The sequence below is a fragment of the Lissotriton helveticus genome (genome assembly GCF_964261635.1).
Source record: "Lissotriton helveticus chromosome 1_1 unlocalized genomic scaffold, aLisHel1.1 SUPER_1_unloc_12, whole genome shotgun sequence".
NCBI lineage: Eukaryota > Metazoa > Chordata > Amphibia > Caudata > Salamandridae > Lissotriton > Lissotriton helveticus.
The window spans coordinates 4,222,134-4,247,332 of NW_027611651.1; the positions used below are offsets into that span (position 1 = coordinate 4,222,134).

The 25,199-nt window shown below is 45.3% G+C and overlaps 1 protein-coding gene across 1 annotated transcript in view; it reads left to right on the top strand.

Annotated features, from left to right (window-relative positions):
* The window catches only part of LOC144805498 (uncharacterized), a 45,607-nt gene extending 21,684 nt beyond the window's left edge, over nucleotides 1-23,923 (top strand). Inside the window, exons 3-7 of the mRNA XM_078672043.1 lie at nucleotides 2,224-2,328; nucleotides 9,659-9,775; nucleotides 10,479-10,595; nucleotides 11,591-11,701; nucleotides 23,829-23,923. Coding sequence (XP_078528169.1) covers nucleotides 2,224-2,328; nucleotides 9,659-9,775; nucleotides 10,479-10,595; nucleotides 11,591-11,701; nucleotides 23,829-23,893 — 515 coding nt within the window. The 3' untranslated portion in view covers nucleotides 23,894-23,923. The remainder of the gene's footprint in view (nucleotides 1-2,223; nucleotides 2,329-9,658; nucleotides 9,776-10,478; nucleotides 10,596-11,590; nucleotides 11,702-23,828) is intronic.
* Nucleotides 23,924-25,199: the final 1,276 nt, after the last annotated feature.

Here is a 25,199-nt window from a genome sequence, read left to right on the forward strand (position 1 = left end):
GATTCAAGGGTGATTAAGAAAGCAGTTTGGCACACCCAGACCTTCAGAGGCAGTCTTATAAAAGGACTAAGATGTGGCAGCCCTTATAAATGTTTACAGTTCAGTAAGCAGGGGGGGCAGTCACAGGAGAAAAGTCATTGTGGAGACACACTGGAGATAGTATTCCTGGTTCTCCTCTGGCAGGGCAAGATCAGCAGGCAGGCACTGCAACTCAGCTGGCCTGGGGCAGCAGTTCCTAGGAGCAGTCAGCCTCAGCAGTGTAGCAATCCTTCTAGCACAGCAGCCTTCACTCCAGCAGAGAGTCTCCAGGTCCAGTAGTGTAACAGGGATGTGTGGCCAGAACCCTCCCTAATATACCCTAAAGTCAGGTGACCCGGAGGCGACGGCACTTTCTGGAAGAATCTAGGGTTTGGAAGTCTCTGGAAAAATCCAAGAGGCTCTGGGGTGTTCCCTTCCCTATCTGTCTGTCAACCAGGGACAAAAGGCTACAGTTAAAAAAAGTCCCAGAACATGCAGACTACCAGTATGTAAATTAAGGGTAGGCCTCACTGCAGTAGCAGGGTCTGTAGCTACTACTCTAGGGTCACCATGATTTTAAAGGAGAGCACCTGCACCTTAGCACTATTTAGCAGTGATAAGGGGCCCATAGTCCTAATGTGCAACACAAATATGGGTCCAGTAGGAGGCAAAGAGGGCAACAAAAATGTAGTAGAAAACCACCCTTGGGCTGACAGGTCTAACACTTGTCCCAACCATTGGTGCCTGCAACCTGTATCCTGGTTTGCATGACTAAGTGGAGCTGGCTGTTGGTCTTTATGTATTGCTCGCAGATAGTGAGACTAAGTGAGAATAGGTTATGGAGGATGGGCCATCTCTTACTTGATAAGGGGGGAGGGGGGCAAAGCTGTCACCTACCACATTTGCACATCACAAAGCCTCCGCTTAAGTACACTCACAAAGGGTTATATACTAGTCTATATACTGTATGCCCCCGTACATGCTGGGGTCAGAGCAGGGCAGCAGGAAATTCCAACTCAGCTCTAGGAGTGTAATCCTCCAGAACCTTCTTCTACTTCAAAGCTGGCACCAAGTAAACCTATTAAACCCTTATCCCAAACTCTTCAGTACACCTCTGTACTTGTGGATTACGACAGAAGAATGACTGCTGGTCTGCTCTGCTGCCCGAAGGGCTGATACTCTGCTACCCTGCTTGCTCAGAAGTAAGATGGGACCTGCACCTTTTATCCGAGGCTGAAGTGACTCCAAGGGCCCGTTCTGAGCTACAAGGATATCACAAGCTCCAGAGGTCACCTTGCATCTCCCCAGCTGACCTGCTGTCTGGACCTGCAACTGCTTGAGCCTTACTGGCCTCTGCTGGAGTGAGTTCCTGATCCTCAGGAGGTGCCCCTCAGGTTCAAGACACTTTGTGTAGCGTCTGTTGAGTTCCCTTTCCAAGAAAAGGAAAAATCCTGAATTTGTGGCTCTTTGCATCTGCAAACAAGCCTGTTCACAGTAAGATCTTGCCTCCCGCGCTGCTCACAAATGCAAATGTCCCTGCAAACCAGACTCTTCACACCACAGCAACCGTCAGCGCCAACTGGCAACGCGGGAACTGCACTTCGCACTACTTCGCTGTGACTGCCAACGCGAACCTCCAGTAACGACTATCCGTGACGCCCAACATGATCCTCGCACCATAGCGGCGACCGTCCCCAAGGCCAGGCCTGCTCTTCAGGCTACAGTGACGACCATTCACAATGTTCTCCCTGCTTCTCGCAGCCTCCTTAATATCGACCAGAACTCTTTGCGCGGAACTTTTGAAGATCACGCTTTCAGCCGGGCTAAGCTAGTCTTTGTATACGGGCCACGCTCCTTTGCTGTTGGCCTTAACTTGTGATTTTCAATGGTCTCGCACGACAAAATAACTGTGAGTGGCGCTTTGTGCCATTCTGCAATATATTTACATAAACTTGTGTTTTTGCTTTATTACTGTTTGAAGTGTTGCATAAATCTTTACACATTGCCTCTAAGTTAAGCATGACTGCTTTTGTGCCAAGGTACCAGAGGGATAAGCACATGTTAATTTGAGGTTGGCTTGTGTTTCACACTGATAGAATTGTGATTGTTGCTTTAGTAGGGTTTTCACCCCCCTCAGCCAGTAACCCAATTTCTTACAATCATACAAGAACCTGTTCACTGACTGCTTTCCTTCCAAATTTTCAGGTTCTGTGATTGTGTCGTCCATATTTTCAATGAAGGAGCGACAGGAAGAGCTGCGCCGCTTGGATGATAAGGAGGCCCAGAGTAAAAGCAGCAGGAACCAAGCAAGTAAGCGACACATTAGACACATTTTATAATCCCCCAGATGATAAGGCGCAAATTCTCCTCGCACATGGTGAACACACAGGACATTGATGTGCACGGACACACGGGCACATCGAAATACATTCTCTCCACCTCGCCTCAGAACAGTAACGTGGCAGATGCCATTGGGATTCTGTCCTTCCTATTCACCGACATGAGATCTTGTATTTGCAGACGTTCCTAATCCAAACCCATCAGCAGGTCATTGCTTTGTGCTATATAAATCCCTATACATACATATGTGGAATTTGAAGAAACATTGGGGGTACTTGAGCACATGCAACACTGAAGTGCTGCTAGAGGTTCCTGTGACACATACACATGTCATCATGGCAAGTTCGTTGAGTGTCCTCCACCTCTTCAACCACCGGTCCGTCCATACTGAAGGCACAGGTGACGTGGTTTCAGATATTTCCATGGCTTTCACTCTGACCATTGCCCAATTCTATGAGGTTATTGTATGATTTGATTAGGATGCCATATTACAGCCTCGTAGTCATAGATTGAGGTTTTGTGGCTGACAGTGACGTGTATCGCTGGGGGCTGACCTGAAATTCCAATGTTGAGGGTTGAACACTTGAAGCATGGAGCAGTGGCAGTGCTCGCTGTGAGATACCACGACATGGTTAAAATGCATTGTTATGATTATACATTTTCCAACATATAAGAAAAGGAAATTGGGTGGGTTTCAGTGCAGCACAAGAAGGGTTGTTTGGCAGAGGACAGATGTGGAATTAAACCCAGTAAGAGGGAGGACACACAGAGAAACCGGTCTGTAGGTGTCACCTGCTCTGTGTCCTTGGATGGTTTGCAAGGAACGTTCTTATTGTACAGATGCACATAGCGTCCCGCCCCCATTCCTGTGGGTGACATTCTCTTAGACTTCTGGACGGACCCTAGTCTCACTCACTCGCTCCCACTCTTCCCTATATGCCTCATACAAAGAAGGACAAGGACTCCAGGTTACCTAGGCTTGTCCGATTTAACCAGGGAGGTCCAGTAGACAGCCACCCGTTAAGGAGAACAGCCATTACAACGTGGGGATTACCCCGCGCTACCAATACAACGTGGGGATTACAACGTAAGTTGTTACACCGACTTTCGCTGGAGGGCGCTGTTGGATAGGGAATAGTTTAATTTTCTATCCAACACCTTCCCTACTGTCAACGTGGGCTGGAGTTGGAATAGAAAATTAAACTACTCCACTATCCAGCACCCTCCAGTGAAAGTCGTTGTAACAACTTTCGTTGTAATCCTCGCGTTGTAATGGCATGCGGGGTAAATGCAAGCGTTGTAATGTCATACAACCCCCGGTAATGGGTGCAGCTAAAAAGGCCTCTGCCCCTGAACTAACATCAGCTGACTACAGGATCCAGTGACGTTTGGTGTGAGGAGGCAGCAGAGACCGTCGGCTATGAGTGGGAGGGTACCCTTCTGCTGACCCTCTTTCACCAGAGCCTTAGCTCTTCTGGTCAATTGTTCTCGCCCTTCCAATGGACAGTAGAGTGTCTGCTTCATTGGTGGAAAAATATCAAAATCATCAGGGCAGTGCTGTCCAGATCTGACATCCAATGCTAACACATTTATTCACACAATATGTGCCAGTGTTGCCTTTTGCAATACACTGAGATGTGTTCCCTCTGCTGGGGGAGTCCTGGTGGTGTGAGTCTCATAGTCTTTGCGAGATAGCATCAGTATCCGAGACAGGAGCGCCTGTGTTCGATGGCGGTCCAAGGGTGTTAGTGTCTTGTCGTAGTGACCCAGGACGCGACTGTTACTGGAGTGTCTGTGGTCAACAGAAGTGGCATCCGTCCACTCACAGAGACCTTACCATGACTCTTTAGGATCAGCACCTCAGTGAGAACCACGGGAGACTCCCACTGTCAGAGCAGCAACTCCACCACACTGAGCTGGACGAATGACCACAGGAGACATAAGACACCTTGAGGCGCTGTGTCTGAAAAGACTTCTCTGGCCTTAGAGACCTTCCAAGTGCTGTCATCCTGAGTCAGTCTGAACACGCCCTGGTCCTTCATCAGAAGAGCTCTTTACAACACGAACAAGTAAAACATTATGTAAGTAGAAGCAGAAGACAAAGTGGAAAATGGCATAAGGAAAGCCATAATGAGAATAATGTAGCAACATCATTCAGTTTGGTAGCACAGATGGGAGGATGAGATCAAAATAGAATTATGGTCCATAAATGGTGACAAAAGTTGCACCAGAAGAAGGATCTGCTTGAGGTGATATCAAACAGAATCTAAGGCGCGATTAAAAACTATTTTGTGTTCAAGCCGAAGTAGGAGCACACTCAGGTGTTACTAATGCAGAGTAACAAGGTGGTTCTTCAGATCACATTTGAGTTGAGCCAGAGTTGAGCAAGTCGGATGCTGACTGACGAGGGAGCCCCAGATCATACATTCTTAGAAGAGTGCCTCACTGTGAATTATTCCCTGAAGTTTGCATTTCAAAAAGAGGAAACCCTCATTTCTGGAACCTTCCAGACATGTTGATTTGGATTTTAATGTACGCGGGAGAGCCGCGGTGTAATGCTTTATATGTGATATAGGCTGTCTTGTATGTACGTCATGTTTAACGGTGGTAGATCACTCAGGCATCACATGGTCAACTTCCACGTTTTCTGGTGCCAGAGGGCACTCAATGGTCAGCAGGCTGCAGAATGATTCTGGGGGAGAGGAATGTCCTTTCTTAAGAAGCCTGGCAGAAAGCACCCCTTACTGGAATCTTGCAATGACTGTTATTTGGACAATGGTCTTAAAGTTGGCATTTAGGAAGAAAGGTCTCATGATTCTTTTACTGTGGCTTTAATATACATTTTTAGTCCAAGTTTGGAGTTGAGGATGACGCCTTGAGATTTAGTTGCAGTAGCTACTTGGAAAGAGATCGTAATGCTGTTCTGATGTTGGGCAATTCTGGTGGAGACTGGTGATTGGGTTTGAGACCGAGGATAAGGAATCAAGCTTTTTTGTAGAATATGTTTCACTTTTATCTGTTTCACCCTGAACCGAGACGGCGACATGAGTGGGTTGCTAGGGATGTTATTTGTGCAGTTAATTTTCAGGTACGATTGAGTATCTTCAGAGTACTGTGGAAATAGAATCCCAGGTATGTAATTGTACGCCTAAAGGCACAACAACAAAAAAAAAAAAAAATTCCCACTGAGTTTTATATAACGCAAACTTGACCCGTAGGTATCAGATCTCTTCACATGAGCACCAGTTGCGTTACAGACGGACACATTCATTTTTTGTTAGGCACAGATAGATTAAGAGGCACATGCATTAAAAAACGATTTTGCGATTCCTTAACAGCGATTATTAAGAAATCTCTATTACGGAATCGAAAAAGTGAATGCATCAAAAAATTCACTATATTTTAGCGAATCGGTAACATTTGCTATTTCCAATGGCAAGCCCGCTAACAGCGATTTACCCATGTTGCTGCATTGGGATGACATCACAATCAGGAACTGAATCAGTGAATGCACACACCTGTTCACAGAGAGAGTCGAAGCAGGAGGCAGACTGGTGGAAGTGAGCAGAAAGAAACTGTGTTTGGAGCAGAAGTAGTGAGAAAAGAACAGCATGGCCACAAAAAAAAGGAAAGAGAAAGGAGAGGCAGGAAAAGAAAGCTCAAACTCAGTGATAAAGAACTGGAAATCCTCATTGAGGAAGTGGTGCTGAGCCACCATTTCTGGTAAACTTTGGTAAGCAGGGAGAGCTTTTTGGTAAACTCTCCCTGCAGGTTGCAGAGTCAGTCAAACGAAAAACTTGGCTGGGAATCCACGCTAAGGTTAATGCTGTGGGGATAACACAACATGCAATCTCGGACCTGCGCAAGCGCTGGTACGACCTGCGCAGCCGAGCTAAAGAGAGGGTGGCTGAAAGGCTAGCAGCTGCAAAAGAAACTGGAGGGGGACCATCTTTTGAACGTCCAAACACACCCATGGAGGACATGGTGGAATCCACACTGCAACCAGAGGCAGTTGTCGGGATAACACAGAATTACACCTCTGAACAGGCGGGTACCTTCCAAGGTGTGACCACTGCTAAATATATTTCAATGTTAAATGTAACTAAATTAGCCCCAAATGCATATCCTGCGTAGTGTAGTATACCTGAGTCCAGTCCACATTTTACTTGCAACACCCAAATGCATTGCGGGAGTTGTATACAGACAAATGTAAGAGCAAGGCAAGGAGGGACCTAAACAGCTTTAGTGCCGCAGAGTACAGCAAGGAAATGACTAAAGTAGACTTTGTCCATAACAGAAGTAAATTTATTAGACATTTGCATGCGCAATGTCACAAACATGTACAGAAAAAGAAGAACTGAACTTGCACTGTTTAAAATCACAGATGCAGCAGCACAGGACAGTGACGTGGCTGACGTCCACAAGTCAGAGGGACCAGTGGATCAGTCTAAGGAGGTACCAGAAGGGCCAGAATCCTTGCCCATACCTTCTCCCACTCGGTGCAGGCGAATAGTCCCACCACTGGCTGCTTTGGACAGTGATGAAGAGAGGGACACAGGTACGCTCACACAGCTGGTTGGCAACACACCACCAACACCATCAGAGGTACCAGTGCGGCGCAGGTCCATCCGTTTCTACAGGCGAAGGCCCAGGGCAATCCTGACATCTGCAGAGGATGATGGGGCAGCTGCCTGGAGTGGGCTGGACGGCAAGATGCTCAGGGTCCAGCGCCTGCAAGGAAGGAACATGAGGATTATGCACGGCCAACTGGGGACAATGGCAACACACCTGTGGGACAAACGTGACTCCCTGAGAGAGCTCACCACTGCTATAGTTGAAGGGCCCGGGGCAAACACGGAAAACCTAGCCAGTGTTTCAACAGTTATGCACGACTTGTGCAGGGTCAACTAGGGTGAGCATGCCTCCCATGGTAGGAGGCATCACAGTTTGATGGGGCGCCTGGATGGTTACACCAGGGCAATCAGTAGGCTGAGCACAACTACAGCTCAGCTTTCCTTTCGTGCTGTCAGCATGCACAGGAGATGAGCCACCGCTCTAGGGATGTTGCCAGGGGCCTCATCCAGGTCACTAATGCAGTGGAACAACTTCAAACTACTGCTGCTGGTGGTGGCAGCAACGTACGTGCAGGGGGATAGTGAGGAGGCCTCCATCCCCTGTGGCCTACTGGCACCTGTCACGAATCCCAGGAGGCGCAGTACCAGGAGCAACACTGGCACGGAAGGCTCAATTGGGGATGTGGCTGACCCTACTGAGAGGCCCACAGGAGTGCGTGGCCGGAAAAAGTAGTGACCTGGACAGGTACTATTCTGGTGAGGTAACCAGCAGCATGTACATTGTTCATACTGACGTGTAAGTGCCAAGGCAATGTCATTTAATTGTCTGTATTTACACGACACTTTTCGGCACCTTGTATGTGTGCATTAACACTACCACAATATTGTTGCAATAAACCGGAGAGCACCTACTGTGTTGTCTCATGATAACACATCTTAGAAATAATGTTGAGTGATCCCTTCTGCTGCATTTGGACCGTCTGCCGCTTGCGGCGGTTGTCTTGGCTGAATGCCGACCAATGGCTCGCTGTCAGAGGCTTCCAGGGGAATGTCTCTATTTGGGGATATGTTGTGCAACATGGCACATGTGGCAACTATTTTGCAGCAAGTCTCCGGCCTATACTGTAATGCGCCACCAGTTTTGTGAAGGCAGCGAAACCGAGATTTTAGTAACCCAAATGTCCTCTCAATCATGTTGTGTGTGGAGATGTGTGCCTCATTGTATCGCTGCTCACTTGGTCTAGCAGGATTCAGATATGGAGTCAGGATGATAGAGGGCACAGCGTATGCGCTATTACTAACAGGATGTAAAAAGAAAATACATTAGTCACTGCAATGTGTCACCATGGCAGACAGGTGTGCAAGTCAGTATCACATCTGTTTACTGAGCAAATATCCTTCTCCAAATTCACCCGCAAGTAGACATCTGTGTATGCCACTATGTCTGAAGATATAGGAGTCATGTGCACTGCCAGGGTAACAAGCCACAATGTCTGTGATTATGTTTTTAGAATTGCAGATAACTTAAATGTTCAATGAATGGTAACATTTCCGGTTTCAGTAAATCTACTCATTCCCTGAGGGGGGGACAAATGGCTACATGCGTCCCATCGATGCAGCCTATGACATGCGGAAATGGGCACCTTGATAAAAATGTAGTTTAGTTTGCAGCAATTCCTGTGGTGTTGCGGGGAACCGAATGTGGTGGTGTATCCTCTGCAGCATGGCATCAAGGAATGCATTGAAAAATCTTGAAAGGGCACATTGGGCGACACCTCCAGCGGCAGCAATTACTCCCTGGAAGCTCCCTGAAGCTAGGAGGTGCAGAGAACAGGCGACCTGCACGTGCTTGGGGATGGCATGTGTCCTGCGAGTCTGACACTGCAGTATTGGATCCAATTCAGCTATGAGCTCATAGTTTGTGTCAGCATTCAGCCTATATTTATCTCTTCCTCAGTCTGCCCTAGCAAAGTAACGCGCAGTCTGAATATACGCTCCTGTATCCTCCTTCTCTGTGCTGCCGCTCTTAGCCTCATTCTCCTCACCATGGCGTAGAGCGCTGCCATTGTGAAACATTCTGAGGCCTTCTGGGACTGTTTTAGTAGTTTGCTGATGATTTGCATCTGATTTGTTCAATGTAAAAATTGTTACCACCTGATATAATTTGTTCTTAGTTAAGAACTGCTAATCGCGATTTTTTTGAGGATTCGCAATCTCCAATTGTTTTTTTTCATGCATAGGTTTTGCGACTCTTTAATTGGGATTACCTATAGCAGAATTGGTATTAAGGTAATCGCAATTTTTAGCGAATATCGTTGAAAATCAGCTATTTTGCTTCCGGCATTGCATTAGACTATTTTGCAAGTGCAAACAGCCTTTCTTTGCGATTCGCAACGTTTGCAATCACAAAATAGCTTGATGCATGGGTCCCTAAGTGATTAAGAATCACAGGATGTTGAGCATCCCTGCCGAGACTCAAACCTTGTTCGACAGCTCTAGCTGTAGGGCCACATCCTCGTCCCAACTTGAACAACAATCATTAAGAACTGAGCATTGAGTAACTCTGAAGGGTGAAAACTTAATATTAGAGAAGATGTCATGATTTTCCACGCAATATCCCCTCTGCCTCATCCTTATCCACATGATTTATTGGGTATTTTCTTTTTCAGCCTTTAGCTGCACTTCTGCGGTTCTATTTCGTCTGATTCTTATTTTATTTTTCACAGTAATGGTAAACCCAACACCTGCTGTTTCATCAGATATTAAGGAGGAGGTCCAGGACTGCGCCATTGAACACGATCATGAGGATTGTGAGACAAATAGAAGTCTCAATATTATTACAGGTGAGTAAACAAGGCCCACTTGAAAAAGACATAAAATGTCCTCTCTTAATCCCAAGGGTGATGAGTCCACCCCTCTACTCCTTAGTACCTGAGAGCTGTTGAAAGTTGTTCATTTCCCTCGTCCCTTTCTATCTGACAGATGATGACAAAGACATAGACCTTCCTTTAACTCTTCTTACCGTACAGAGGTTTTATCATAATGCACCCCCCTCTGCACACCCTGTTTATTCTCCACAACCATCAGAGTTGGCATTTGTCACAGATCTAGAAAGAGACCCTTCCCCTCCTCCATCCTGCTTAAGGAATTCAGCCTTTTTGCTGAATATGTTTCAGTTGTATCTGTCTCACCCATGCCCAGACCGGAGACATGCAAGTGGGTATGGTATTGATTTTATTTTGTGCAGTCCAATCTCTGGAATGACTGAGTATCATCAGTGTATGGGTGGAGATAGAATCCCAGGTTGTGTACCTGTTCACCGAAAGGCGCATCATATAAGTTGAACAGCAGTGGGAGAGGATGGAGCCTGGAGTACCTCTGAAGGGTGAAAGTTTAACATTAGAGGAGTCACCAGTTTTACTTTTCTCCCTCTGCCTCTCCCTCGTCCCGTCCCCTTCCTCTTGCTTTCTTGACAGTTTTCATTTGCAGCCTTTACATGCACTTCTGTGATTGTATTTCTTCTGAGTCTCATTTTATTTTTGCCAGTGATGGTAGACACAGGACCTGCTGTTTCATCAAACTTCAAGGAGGAGGCCGAGGACTGCCCCATGCTGCCCGATAACGAGGACTGTGAGACCAAGAGAAGCCTCAATATTATTACAGGTGAGAAAACAAGGCCCACTTGAAAAAGACATACAAATATCATCCCTTGATCCCAATGATGATGGAGAAAACACCCCTCTACGCCTTAGTATCTTAGAGCTCTTAGGTTCTATATTTCCCTCATGCCTTTACCCTCTGACAGATGTTGACAAAGGCACATAGTCTGTTCAGTGAGTGGTACCGGACAGAGACCTCAGCATTATATAATCCCCCACACTCTGGGCCTGATTTACGAAGAGCCTCTGCACTCGTAGTGGAGTGGCAGGATGTCCACACTCGTGGTGGGATCTCCACAGTACAGTTTTTTATTGTGCAGATGCCACCACGAGTGCGTAGTCTCCGCCGCGAGTGTAGAGCCTTGGCCACGAATGTGGAGCCTTGGCGACGGGTGTGCAGCATCAGCCACGAGTGCAGAGCCTCTGCCACGAGTGTGCAGTCTCTGCCACAAGTGCGCAGCCTCCACTGTGAGTGTGGAGCCACCACCGCCTCTGCTGCGAGTGTGCAGCCTCTACCGCCTCTGCCGCGAGTGCAGAGCCTCCACCACAAGTGCAGTGCATCTGCTACAGGTGCAGTGCCTCCGCTACGAGTGCAGAGCCTCCACCATGAGTGCTGAGCCTCGTCCACAAGTACGAAGCTTCCACCATGAGTGTAGAGCCTCCACCACGATTGCAGAGCCTCCACCACGAGTGCAGAGCCTCTGCCACAAGTGCAGAGCCTCCCCCCATGAGTGCGAAGCCTCGTCCACGAATGCGAAGCCTCGGCCACGAGTACACAGCCTCCTCCATGAGTGCGCTGCCTCGGCCACGAGTGCGCTTCCGCAGCCACGAATGCTCTGCCTCTGCCACGAGTGCGCTGCCTCTGCCACACGTGCACAAGGAGAGCTACATAGGCAACTTGCCCCCACCCCCCTCATATTTGCAATGTCTCTGCTGAGTAATTGTCTTCGGAGATTCCTGTTATGTGCACAGATATGATAATATATCATTTGTTTACAGTAATGTCAGACATCAAACCGACTACTGTACCAGACATCAAAGAAGAGCAAGAAGATTGCTCTGTGGATGGCGAGTACTCAGAGGTGAAAGGAAGCACCAGTGATCAGAGAGGTGAGTAAATAACACCAAATATAAATAGATAAGAGACCTCCTTGATCCCAGCAGGAGTGCGGAGTGTCATCTACTGTGCCCCAGTTGTTGGCATTGGCTCATCCTGTGTGATGGTGCTTTCATTGGTGTTTGTTTTGAAATTAAACAAATGGCATCTTTGTTTGTTTTGTCATTTCTTTTCCTCATCTCTATGTTGCTTTCTCCTCTTTGAAATATTCATTTACTTGTTTCATGCTCCTAGTTTCTTGTTCTTGCCCCAAATAGCACTGCTCACACAAGATCTATTTACTGTCCAGGATTCGAGGCAAGGTTGACTGACTGACTGACTGACTGAAGGGTTTGTAAAGTGCTCGAATGCCGCGGCGTCTTGGCGCTGTAGTACAGAAAAATCAAGCAAGCACAAGTTAGGGGAGGGAAAAAAGCCAGGTTTTTAAAGCCTTCCTGAAACTTGGTTTCGACTTTTGTGAGCGAAGTGTGGGGGGCAACGAGTTCAACAATTTTGTGGCTTGGTAGGAGAACGATTCCCCCCCCCCCATCGGGCTCTCCTAATTCTGGGCTGACATACTAGGTCATAGTTGGCTGACCTCAGAGCTCTCGAAGGTACATAGCGAGACCAGAGTTTAGCGAGGTCATCAGGTCCCTTCCCATATAGGGACCTGTGAACCAGGCAGAGTGCCTTAAACTGTACTCTGCGCCTGACTGGGAGCCAATGGAGCTCCCGTATGGCTTTAGACGTAGGGTGGCGCTTTGGAAGATTCAACAAAACTCTGGCGGCGGCATTCTGAATTGCCTGCAGTTTGGTTAGTTGTTTTTCTCCAGATCCCAGATAAAGTGAGTTACAATAGTCCACACGGGACATTACAAGGGCTACCATAACCGTTTTTTTTAACGTGGCGGAATATAAGGTAGAATTTTCCTGAGCACCTTGATATTGTAAAAACAGGCAGATGTCACCTGATTAATTTGTGCCATGCAGGAGAGATCTTTATCCAGCAGGAAACCAAGATTCCTGACCTTGTCTACTGGGCTAGGACAGGACCCTGCCTCTGGAGGCCACCAAAGATCACTCCAAACGGATGGTTTGGGACCGAGCTCTATAACCTCGGTCTTATCCGTGTTTAGTTTAAGATAGATCCAATTTTTTACCTCTATGAGGCAGTTCCTGAAACATTACGCTGTAGCTTCGACTGATTGGGAAATCGACACTACAATTTGTGTGTCGTCAGCATAGGACACTAAACGCAAGCCATAAGATCTGATCAAGGCAGCTAGAGGTGTAACATATAAGTTGAACAACGTGGGCGAGAGCGCCGAGCCTTGAGGAACCCCTCCCGGAAGGGAGAATTCATCAGATTGCAGGCTACTCCAGTGCACTTGTTGGATCCGGGTGCTTAGAAAAGATGTTATCAAGGCCAAAGCAGGGCCCGAAAAACCTAAACTAGTTAGCCTATTTACCAGGACGGAGTGGTTCACAGTGTCGAAGGCCGCTGTGAGGTCTAATAAAATCAGGGCCGTTCGGCCACCCTCATCCATGGTCTTGCGTAGTTCTTCCGTTGCCATGATGAGAGCGGATTCAGTTGAATGAGAGGGTCTAAAACCGTGCTGTGATGGATCTAGCAGCTCATTCTCGTCCACATATCTCATTATTTCCTAATTCATGGCCTTTTCCAAAATTGTTGCAGGCAAGGGAAAACAAGATATAGGACGGTAGTGCTTAAATTCCGAGGGATCAAGAGTGTCCTTCTTAAGAATAGGCCGGATACAGGTTTTTTTCCAGCTGCTAGGAAATTCCCCTAGATTGATAATCTTATTTAACAGAGGTGTTAGCACAGCTGCAGTTATATCAGGAATCATATGCAGTACATAGGGGGGACGAGGGTCTAAGGGGGATCCAGATTTCATCTGTGTGAGTAACTCACCGACTTGCTTCTCCTCTAACGGAGGGAAGTTAGAGTAGCAGGAGGCCGTTCCAATGGAATTATCATTATTTGTGGTAGTTGAATTTACTACTAGGGTGCTAAGATCCTCATACACTGTCTGAACTTTCAGTTGGAAAAAGGTGACAATACCACTCACAAAGTTCTGATCAGGGCTAAAAATCACATCCCGAGGACTCTTTGCTAGGTGGGTGACCGTTTTAAACAGTTCCCTAGAGGTATTTGAGGAGTCTAAAATCTTCTTAGTGAAGTAGGTTGATTTAGCATGAACGATAGCCAACTTGTACTCCTGCAGAGCTTTAGTATATTCTAATTTGCTTTCCTGGCTGTAGTTTGAACGCCAGACCCGCTCCAGTCGCCGACATTTAATTTTAATTGCTTTCACCTCCGTAGAATACCAGTGTGCAGTGGCAAAGCGTCTTCTAGGCTTTTTTGCTTCTAATGGGGCCAGCTCATCAGCTGATCCAGTTATAAAATTTGGTAGCTACAATTTCACTATTGCTAATCCAGCGGATTTCTAGCAAGTGTGTTGGCTAATAGGTTAGGTTCCAGCTTTTCCCAAAGGCGAATCTTTTCAGGGAGCGTCAGATTTCTGCGGTGATTTACAGGGTTATTCAGCTGTAGATTGAAGAAGATAGCACTGTGGTCAGACCAGGATATCGGGAGAATCGAGACAATTTTAATATGAATATTATTAGTGAAGATTCCGTCGAGGGTGTGTTCTGCTACATCCGTGGGCGTCGAGATTAACTGACTCATACCAAAACTAAGAAAATTATCAAGTAATGTGGCTGAGTCCGAGTCGTTATTTGCCTCAAGGTGGTAATTAAAATCACCCAGAATAGTGTATGTGGCTGAATCCGAGGTGGTTTCTAAGAACGTGTGTAGTGCTCTGCTGAAAGAAGCTCTAGGACCATGGGGGCGGTACACAAGCAGTCCTGCGAATATCAGGGAGTTGTCTTTAATTCTAAACGTCATGGCTTCGGCTTTCTATGTCCTGTTGGGGGAGGGCAAATACTTTTAGATGGGACTTATGAATTATAGTCACTCCTCCGTCAACAGCGCCTAGCCTATTTACATATTCCACACTTTAGCCTCGAGGAGTAGCCGCGTTCCAGTCCGGACCTGAGGCGTCAGACGCCCAGGTTTCCATAAGGAACATTACATCGACCACATGGTCAGTAATCAGAGCCTCAATTTCAAGTCTATGCTTAGGCATTGACCTGGTATTCAGCAATAAACATTTCAGAACTCTATTTCTGTTAGACGGTGACTTTAATCCGTTTCTGTGGTTATTAACCTGCTTCTGATTGTATGAGACAGTGTCGTCCCTTATCCCTGGGGGTGGGTCGGTCAGAGTGTACGGTGTGGCAGGGGGCTGAAAACCACATAAGGAACAGCTAAGGGTAATATGAAAATCATCAGGGTTTACTCTTCCCCGGTGATTACAATGAGATTGGTTCAGCATTAGCAACTGCGATTTAGAGTAGCCTATTCTCTGAAATTGGGCATAATTTCCAGCGCTAGGCGCGGACGGGCGCAGACGGGCTTACCTTAGGCGCACCTTCTGCGCGCTTCCGGCGCGCCCGCTGCACCTGTCCGCTGTGCGCACGGGTGTGTACTGTCATTTTATGCCCATTAGGGCGGGTTCAAAGAAAAGCTAGTGCAGCCGGCCAAAATACTTCAAATATGGCCGCTCCACTCCGCCCAATGCGTGTCTCGGCAGCACCTAATCGGCTGCGGGGACCAGGGTTCGAGCGTGTAGGTAATGTGGCAAAAACAATGTGTGCAACTAGTAATCGGTGCAAATCCGCAATTAAAACAATTAAAATCTCTAAAAACGATCTGTGCTGTTTTCCCCGGCTTTCTGCCTCATGGAGATGCGACTTGCCTTCTTTAATCAACCGGCAATGTGGGCAGCAGTGTCTTAAGTAATGGTGGGGGCGGGTTCAAAGAAAAGCTAGTGCAGCCGGCCAAAATACTTCAAATATGGCCGCTCCACTCCGCCCAATGCGTGTCTCGGCAGCACCTAATCGGCTGCAGGGACCAGGGTTCGAGCGTGTAGGTAATGTGGCAAAAACAATGTGTGCAACTAGTAATCGGTGCAAATCCGCAATTAAAACAATTAAAATCTCTAAAAACGATCTGTGCTGTTTTCCCCGACTTTCCACCTCAGGGAGATGTGACTTGCCTTCTTTAAAGGTTGAGTGCTGTGATTCTATACCAGTCTCCTCGTCTGTTTGCTTCTTGGCACACAATGCCTAGCTCTTTCATTCTTGCTCCATTTGTGATATTGGACACTTGTGGCATTGAATGTAGTGCAAGGCGCCCGTGGGTGCTGTAGAGTACAAGCATCGCCACTGAGAGCATTCCTGCATCCACTGCTCTCTAGGTGCAGGGATGGAAGGGGAGCGAACGCTTTCCCTGGTGACGTGTACAGGATCTCCTTAAATGATTCCAAAAATGGCAGATTTCCCCAGAGGAAGTTGTTGGGATCCATGCTCTTCATAGAGGCGGGGGAAGAATGTTTGTTCTTCTCTCTCAAGAGTCTTATGTTGCTTTCTGAGAGAAAGGGAGGATCAGTGGTTTAAAAGGACTTGAAGACTAGAGAGCCTTTGCTGGCACGAAGAGGAAAGGTGATCTTGAGGGCAGCACTTGGATGATGTTCTGTCGTGACAGTGCCCATTTAGCACTGCTGAGGTTCCTCCTCCTCAGAGAGTTTATTATATTTTTAACATCGTACAGGGGTGAGTTTACCTTGACATGGATGGACCAGGGCTCAGAGTCTTTGAGTTTTTAGGACATTAGTAATTTGAGTTATGCTGCTTCTTTGCTCAGGTCAAACTGATCTGCTTAATCGTGATTCTCTAACCCCCCCGAGCCTATTCTGATCAAGGAGGTGGGCCTATCAAATTTGCAAGATAGGTGCATCCCGTAACAGGCCAAGATAGCACTGGCCAGAGTGACTAGGACATTTTCTAAACATCTATCATCCCTGTATTATGTTAGTGAAAACACCTCGCCCTGTAGGGGAGAGACCTTCACCAGCAAGGACTCAGTTTGGGGTTCACAGAGACAAATACATGACTCTTGGAAACAAAGAATTGGAGGATGAAGGATTGAAGTGGACTCCCAAGCTTTCAGTTTCATCCTCCTAGGATCCAAGAACGAGGTTGAGCCGATGATATATTGGCATTAAGGCAACTGCAGCATCTGAGTCCCAGCGGAGCAGAGATGGGTTTATTAACTCCATATCCGGCTACGGGATGGATCTTGTATGAAGTCCACTCTCTCTGATAGCCAGGCATGAACCCAAAGCAGATGGCATCCCGAGGAGACAGACTGCAGGTATCAAGACACACTCCAGAGAGTCCTGCAGAGGAACCAGCGCAACGAACAGCAGCTGTTGTGGCCGAGGGTTTCAACGCCTCTTAAAAATGGACAATCTGAGAGAAAAGGCCAGAATGGGCTTGTGACACTTGACACCTCTGCTTTTCTTGTACCTCTAGTGTTTCAAAAGGTATTTGAGATGAGTTAAAACACTGCAGAAAAGCATTCGGTTTTCTTTCATGTGGGCAGTCTCTCTACTCACTGACTCAGTGGTCTTTACTTCATAACTTCTACAAGCACAGCTGGGGAGCTGTCCCTAACCACTGGGAGAGGAGAAGGAGTCAGGACAGGGACCTTTCGGGCCAGACTAGAACTGCAGTAGAGACTGCCAGCAAGAAGAGCTAAGCTTTCGTACCATCAGAAGATGCCAAATCTTGACCACCTGTGCCTTGTACGGGAAATTTTAACTTTGTTATGACCCATACAAACAATACTGGTGTCATGTATGCCTATAGGTTCTGAATCGATCCCCCTATTCCTGACCCTATTCTGGTTAACAAACCAACAAGTTAACTAGCAGTCAGCCCATGAGGCAGAAAACCCCCATGATGCAGATACCGTTATCTGACGCAGTCACACTACGGCACAGGAACGTGTTATCTGATTAGGTCATAACGCTTGCGATCTAATTAGACAAGCGATATTCCTCCAGCCCCTGATAAGGCATACGGAGTTCTCATAACAAATCAAACCTATGACAACCTGGGCAAAACCCTGCGGCCATTGTTTTGATTTCACCGAGAACTTCAGTAAAAGAATGTGCTAACGAGCAAGTCGTATGACATCTTTATTGACGTATCTATGTCCATCCTTACGTCAATCTCGGCACCTTAAAGGTATAAATATTACCGATCTTGCCCTATGCAAACACACGCGTGGTGACGAGACGGAGCAGCCATACTTGCCGAAGCGAAGAGCAGAGCAGACCCCGCTGGCGCAGCCCCGCCTTCCTGACGTGCTGAGAGACGCGCTGCTTTCTCCTGCCGAGAAATCCAGCACCGGCGCTTCTGGGTAGCCCTCGCAGGCCGCCTGGAATATCGAGACCAGAGAGGGAGATACCATTCCTCATTCATCCTTACTTCCAGGTACAGAACTGAATAACCCCTCACAGAGGATTCTTTAGTTATTCACTTGGCAAAAACAAACTTAACTTAAACTGTAACTTTCTATTCCCGCCCACGTATTAGGCTTAGGTCAGGTACACGGGGTAGGCGTATTTAGAAACACCAGTTGAGTACGTTTAGTCAAATGTATATGTGTATGTAATATATTTTATTCATTTTAAAACATCTTATGGCTTAGAAACCATATCAATGTTTTTACAGTATTATTTTATACTATTGCTTTTAATGTATGCACTTTACTTAGCTATAAGTATTGCAATAATATCGATCCATTTCTCTTGTATGAGAAAAGAGACTGATCAATAAATAACACCTTTTTATTGAACACGCCCGTCTCTTCCTTTTCTCTACATTCTGATGAGACTAAGAATGCACGTACTGACTGAGTAAAATAAATTGCCTTTTGTTCACACGACTCTCGAGATATACTCTTGATTAGGGGAGAGCAAAGTTGTCATGTTCTATGGTTGTCAGAAACTAAATCCCTTCTTGTCTAATCAGGGAAGTTAAGTCCTCCTTGAACATTCGAGAAAGTTTCTAGTGAACTCTGAGCTAAGCTGGCAAACCCAAAACTTTAAGTCTAGTATCGACAGTAGTAGACCTAGTTAACGTCTGGTCTAGGCCTTTACTGCTGTAGGTATTATTCCAATGCGCAGAGCCTATTGGGATGATAGGAGCTACACTACATGGCGCCCAACGCGTTTGGAAAGGGCGATAAAACTAACGTAAGACATTTAGAGTAACTCAGTCGTGCTTTCTCACTCAGACCCCTTTTCCCAAATACTCCAAAGACGTCTGGAGTGGGTGAAAGGTTATATCCGCCAGACCTCGCAGGAGGGAACTCCTATGTAAGGTTCTTGGTTTAGTCAACGTTGAAGGATACACTGTTCCAAAATATTGTGCATCTAATCTTTGTTCCATAAGAAACCTGATCTGCAAACAAACAAAATAACCTTTTGGACAGAAAAATGTCAGACAATGAGGATGAAAGAGAGGCAGTTAGATTAGCAACTGAACTCGCAGCAGCTGATGCAACCATGCAGGCAGCAGACGAGGATATAATACTCATCCCAGTCATCAAAAGGAGATCTATAACTCTAAAACTTATAGAAAATGGACTGACACCTAGAGGTGGCACAGTCATATTCATAATTGAGGCACACGAATATCGGCAGACAGAGGTATACTATTCATGGATACATTTTCCAGCAGCAAATGCTGTAACAAAGTACTTCCACTATTACAAACTAGAGGAACCTCCTAATGAGTACACTCCTTTCGAGGAGGTGGAAGTACCACTCACATTTCAAGAGCATTTGCTCTTATTTGATGGCGCCCTAAAACATAATAATCACATCACCAGGCTCGGTCCTTTAGGTAGACCAGGAGCAACGTGGCCGGTCCTAGCCGGATACACACCACATCCAGACATCAATGGGATGTCTGCAGCAGAGCTGTTAACACAGCTAAAACAATTAATAAAAATACATAGACAATTAGTCCAGTATGTGATGCGGACTTCAACAATTCAGCCAGCGATTAAACTTCCACAGCTGACCCCTCACCAGGGGAACACAAATAAAATTACACCACAGAACATCCAATCCTGCCTAGGTAAAGTACCGGCTAAACGGGAACAAATACCATTCTGGTTGGCACAGAAAATAACCCAAATAGAGGCGGTGTTTCCAGACACCACCCCGCTAGAAAAGCACAGGATTCTGACTATCTGTCTTCCCATGGGAATCGCACCACACATTGAGGACTGTGACACTTGGGGTACAGTCTTTGCTTCCATCTACACAAAAACGCACGGTGTTCCATCGATTTCGGTAATACCAGATGTGCTAAAACAAATTCAAGACGAATATGGTCCGAAACCCGCTTTAACTCTTGGTATGAAATTACTGAAAGACTTCAAGCAGGTCTCGGCTATATTATTAGCCAACATAAAGGGTGAAGCAGCAAACGTGGCGATCCGCCAGAGGTTAAAAGAGACAGATATAGCAGACCAACCAGCTGAAATTGCCAGAATCATAGAAAAATCCTATGAGGAACTAGGCAGAGATAGTTTAGGTGGAATACCAGTAAAACCGCAACTAATTGAAAGTCCTGAAAAAATATTTTTTAATAATAAATCTACATCACCAAAAAAGAGCTGGGATGGAAACAAACAATCCAATCCTAAAGAAAAGAAATTCCAGTCCCGAGGAAGGTCTCCTAGGCGAAGAGAAAAATTTCCGAACCAAAGACACAGGTCACCCCAGAGTGACCCCTCTGGGAATAGATATAACCTTAGAAATAGGGATAATATAAAAAAGCCTGATAGATATCAAGACATTGATACACGTCCCTCTCAATCTTTTCAGACTTCCTCGCAGAAATCGGAAAGAAGAGGATGATCAGAACAAAGAGAAGAGCACGCCAAGTCCAAAGACAAGGAACCTGCTCAGCTAAAAAAGAAATTACAATTTCCAAAAAAGAAGGTAGCCAGTATCAAGGTAGTTAACAATGCCGAGAATACTGAGGACACAACTGAAAAACGGAGAGTGGGCTCAGACAATGCTAGACAGTGCAGCAGAAGTGAGCATAGCTCGCAAAGTCCTTATGAATCATCTGGAGACAGTGGACACGAATGAATATCTTCAAGTGGAAACTGCGGACACCAGAGTTAGCAAACCCCACAAAATATACGAAATAACATTGCGTATAGAGGGTGATAAGACTAGAAAAATAAGGGGTCTATTTTGGGATAATCTCTCCAAGGGCTATGATATCCTTCTAGCTGAAAAAGACTGGCCACCAGAGTTTGTCAGGGAGTGCCCTCATGGCGAAGAAATAATTATGCCTGCCTTCTCAAATCAAATTCCAATTCATAAAAAATACACACTTGCCAGAAAATGGGCAGTGGCTCTAGCTCCTGCTTTATATAAAAATCACGTAGGATGGGATGAGGACTCTCCTCCTCACAAAATCCAGTTAAAATCACAACCAACTGCACAAAGGCAGTACCCAATTAAGCAAGAAGCTAAAGAACAGGTAAATGAAATACTAGATCAGCTAGAATACCAGGGGGTGATTGAAACTTGCACCTCACAAATGAACAACCCTTTGTTTCCGGTCTCCAAACCAGACAATTCATATCGTCTAGTTTTGGATTACCGACACCTTAACACATGTTGCAAAACTTTTGCAGTGCAAAACTCACACAGTGCTGCACTAATGAATAACATAGTGCGCAAAAAATACAAAACAACCTTAGACATCTCTAATGGATTCTTTTGTCAAAACATAGCACCAGAGAGCAGATATTTAACTGCATTCTCAATAAATGGCACTCAAAAACAATTCTGTCGGTTAGCCCAGGGGTACAAGAACAGCCCGGGAGCATTCTCAGCGAGAGTAACAGAATTACTACAACTATATGATGATGAAGCATTATCTTATGTCGATGACATTTACTTAACAGATGATGACTTGGAGACTCACTTGAAAAGAGTGAACACCATAATACTTGGGTTCGCAGCAGAGGGTTACAAATTCAACTTTAAAAAATCCAGAATTGCCCATCTGACAGTCCTATTCTTAGGATATGAGTTATCAAGTGAAGGCAAAAGCCTGGCTGACAATTTTCTAGAAAAATGTGCCGTACTCCAAGCACCTAGAACACTAAAAAACCTACAGTCAATTCTAGGCTTCCTAAATTTCGGAAGAACATACATTGCAAATTACGCAGAAAGGGTCAAACCCCTTTATGATCTGATAAAACCAGATTTTAAAAGATCCAATTGGACTCAAATACACACAGAAATTTTGAGATCCTTACAAACAGACATGCTAATTAAAACAAAATTAGAAACACGTGATAACACACGCAATCTTGTGATTCGAGTCATCCCAGGAAGATGCGGATTCACATACCTGACCTCTAATGAGTCAGGTATGACTATCTAATGAAAAGGTACCAATTGCATTCAAATCACACTTGTACACAGAAGCTGAACAGAAATTCAGCAACAAAGAAAAAATTATTTTTGCAGTACAAACCGCAATAGCTAGAGAAAAAGATCAAGCTGACGGTAGACATATCACAGTCAGAACAGCTGAATCAGCCTTCGAGGCACTAACAACACCGTGTAATTTACCAACAACTACATTAAATCCAGAATGGATACAATGGGTGAATTCAATCACAACGGACAAAGTATACTATTACTTTGATCCAGAACTAGAAGAAATGGAAGATCTAGAATATGAAAAAACATATCCTCTGCCAATCGACATTCTGCCTTTACGACACTACGCCTGTGTAATCTATACAGACGGACATGCTCAACCCCCCGTTTGGGGAGAACAGGCATACAACCCCACATGTGGGATTACAAAAGAAGTGTGGTGCGGAGGTAAACTAAAACCTCTATTAACAAAAACACACTCAGTAGAAACTAATTCAGAACAACAGACTGAAATATTAGCATTGAAAATGGCGCTAGATAATGCGGATCGCGAATTCCCGACACTTATAGTGTCAGATTCATATTACTGCGTCAAATCATATAACAGCGATTTGCAGACATGGATTCAAAACGGTTACAAAGATGACACAGATGCAACAATAAAGCAGAAACTGCTTTGGGAACAAATAGCTCTTTTACAAAAAGAACTACCAAAGACTCACGTGACACACTCACTGAGTCATCAGCGTGATGGCGTTCACGTTGCAGGGAATTCATTGGCTGAAACAGCCAGCGCGGCAGCCACTAAATCGGCTACCGTAGTTCGAAAAAAGCGTACATTAAAATACATTGACGGTGAAACAGTGCTGGCGGTGAAAACGTCATCAAAAGGCGACTGCTCAGCGCTACCGATCAACTATCCACTCAATTATACATACATAATCGATGCAAACTCCGTCCCTTTTGCTCGAATCCCTGGAGTGGGGGATAGAGTGATTCCAAACATGGACAGGAGAAACTTGTTAATCGCAGACGCACATATGGGCGAGGGTCTCAGACACCTCAAACTAAAAGATTCTCTGGAAGAATTACAATCACGGTACTGGTGGCCAGGCATGAGCCTGCGTCACACCATGTTTGTAAAAAACTGCCCAAACTGCAACAGAGATCGCAGTGGGGAGAGAAACAGTTTAATACCTCATCGGTTTACTCCAGAAAAAATCAAGAGTAAACAGGAAGGGTTGCGATTAACATATACAGGCTAGTTTCCACTTATAATGTAGATCACCAGCACTCGGCTGACGTCTGGACTGTTATACAAAGATTTGCGAGTCTAAATGGCATATACGCTAAGAGCATGCTACGTTTGACCATTGTTTTCACTCTAGCCCTCCAGCCTGAGGGGAAAAAATGACCAAATGAGCATAGCCCAGCGGGAATCTTCTCACTTCCTTCCTGAGGGTACGGGATGGTGTAAAGAAAAAACCAAGGCATAAAGCAATCTATAACGGAAAGGATATTAGGTTCGGGAGCTGGGTGGGTCAAACATCTAATAAGTGTCCAACGTAGTCTCAATAACTTGCCAAGAAATTCTCTGAAGGGATTCAGTGCGTACGAATTATTATTTGGAACTAGGATGATGATCTCTGACATTGATAGTCAGACTTCAGTGGTGAAAGAAAAAAGCTTTGATATCAAAGACCGTTTGGCTATTTTGCAGGACTTAAACAAAACAAGAAAAGACCTGAGCAACATAAAGTTGAAACAACAGCCAACCACCACTGAAGAACCACCACCTGTCCCAGCAAGACCTGTCTGGATTCCAAAAGTCGGGGATCTAGTCAGGGAGAAGATCGCGGTAAAGAAGGAATTTGGGCCTTCTTACAGAAAAGCAGTTCCTGTCTTGTCTGTCAACGGGACAAGATCAGTTGTACTACCGCCACTTGCTGGTAAAAAGGAGAACCGAGTTGTATCCATCGACCTGGTAAAACCACAACATGTGGCCGATAACAAATAGTAGGCCAAGTGAACTCCCAATAAGTAGCAGAACACCAAGGTTTGCTACCAGTACAGAGGTCCTAACGAAGAGGCTCATCACATTCGAAACGCCTACAGAAGAACAACATGGACTATGCAACAATGCAATAGAACTAAGACCTCTGAAAACCCAAATAAAAACATTTAGCAGAGACACACCAATCTACAATGAAGTACCAAGTGAAAATGCAAGAAACAGAAATCCTGAACCAATTGGAACAATCGACAGAACTGCATCCGGCTACTTCATAAACTTCGATGATTCCTCTGAAGGCTTCAGTGAATCAAAGACACAGCCATCATCAAAAACCTTTAAAGATAAAGCTAAAGAACTTTTGAAACAACTGAAAGAAACATATCTGATTTCTCCATGGATTGAATTTTGGGTGGGTTTTGGTGCATTTATCCTCATACTTTGGCTCATCATGGTACTTACTTTGGGACGCTTCATTGAGGGAAAATATGCTAAAATGGACACAGCAAGTCAGAAAATCAACTTGATCCTCAAACCACACACATCTTCACACGTCGAGAAAAGAGAACTTTCTTCAGCCAACTTCACAGCCAATCCTATACCGGGTGGGGTAGCATGGGACAACACTGACTATGAAATTTATGGTCCGGTTGAGATCCTGAAATATCCACACCAAATTAAGATCTCCTTGAGTGACTTTGTAAAAACCAAACTCATTTGCTGATGATTGGGACTTCGAAAGCATTAATAATATGATGTCTGACTTAGTAATGTCTGCTAAATTTACCAAACATGATTATTTGCAGGGTTCTACAAATTATGATAGTATGTACTGTTATAACCACTATGGTAACCATTTTATACATAGATCTGGACAACCTAGAAATGTTTTAAATTATAATCAATGGGAACATTGTGCAACACCTCCAAAAGGGAGCTCAAGAACCGTTTACGACAAATATTCATATTTTTCAGGTTTTAACACAAGTAATGCTGAAACATTTTATTTTAAATTGTCAAACAAAACAGGGACCAAGACCATGATAACAAACACAAAATTGATATATTCAGATTCCTTTT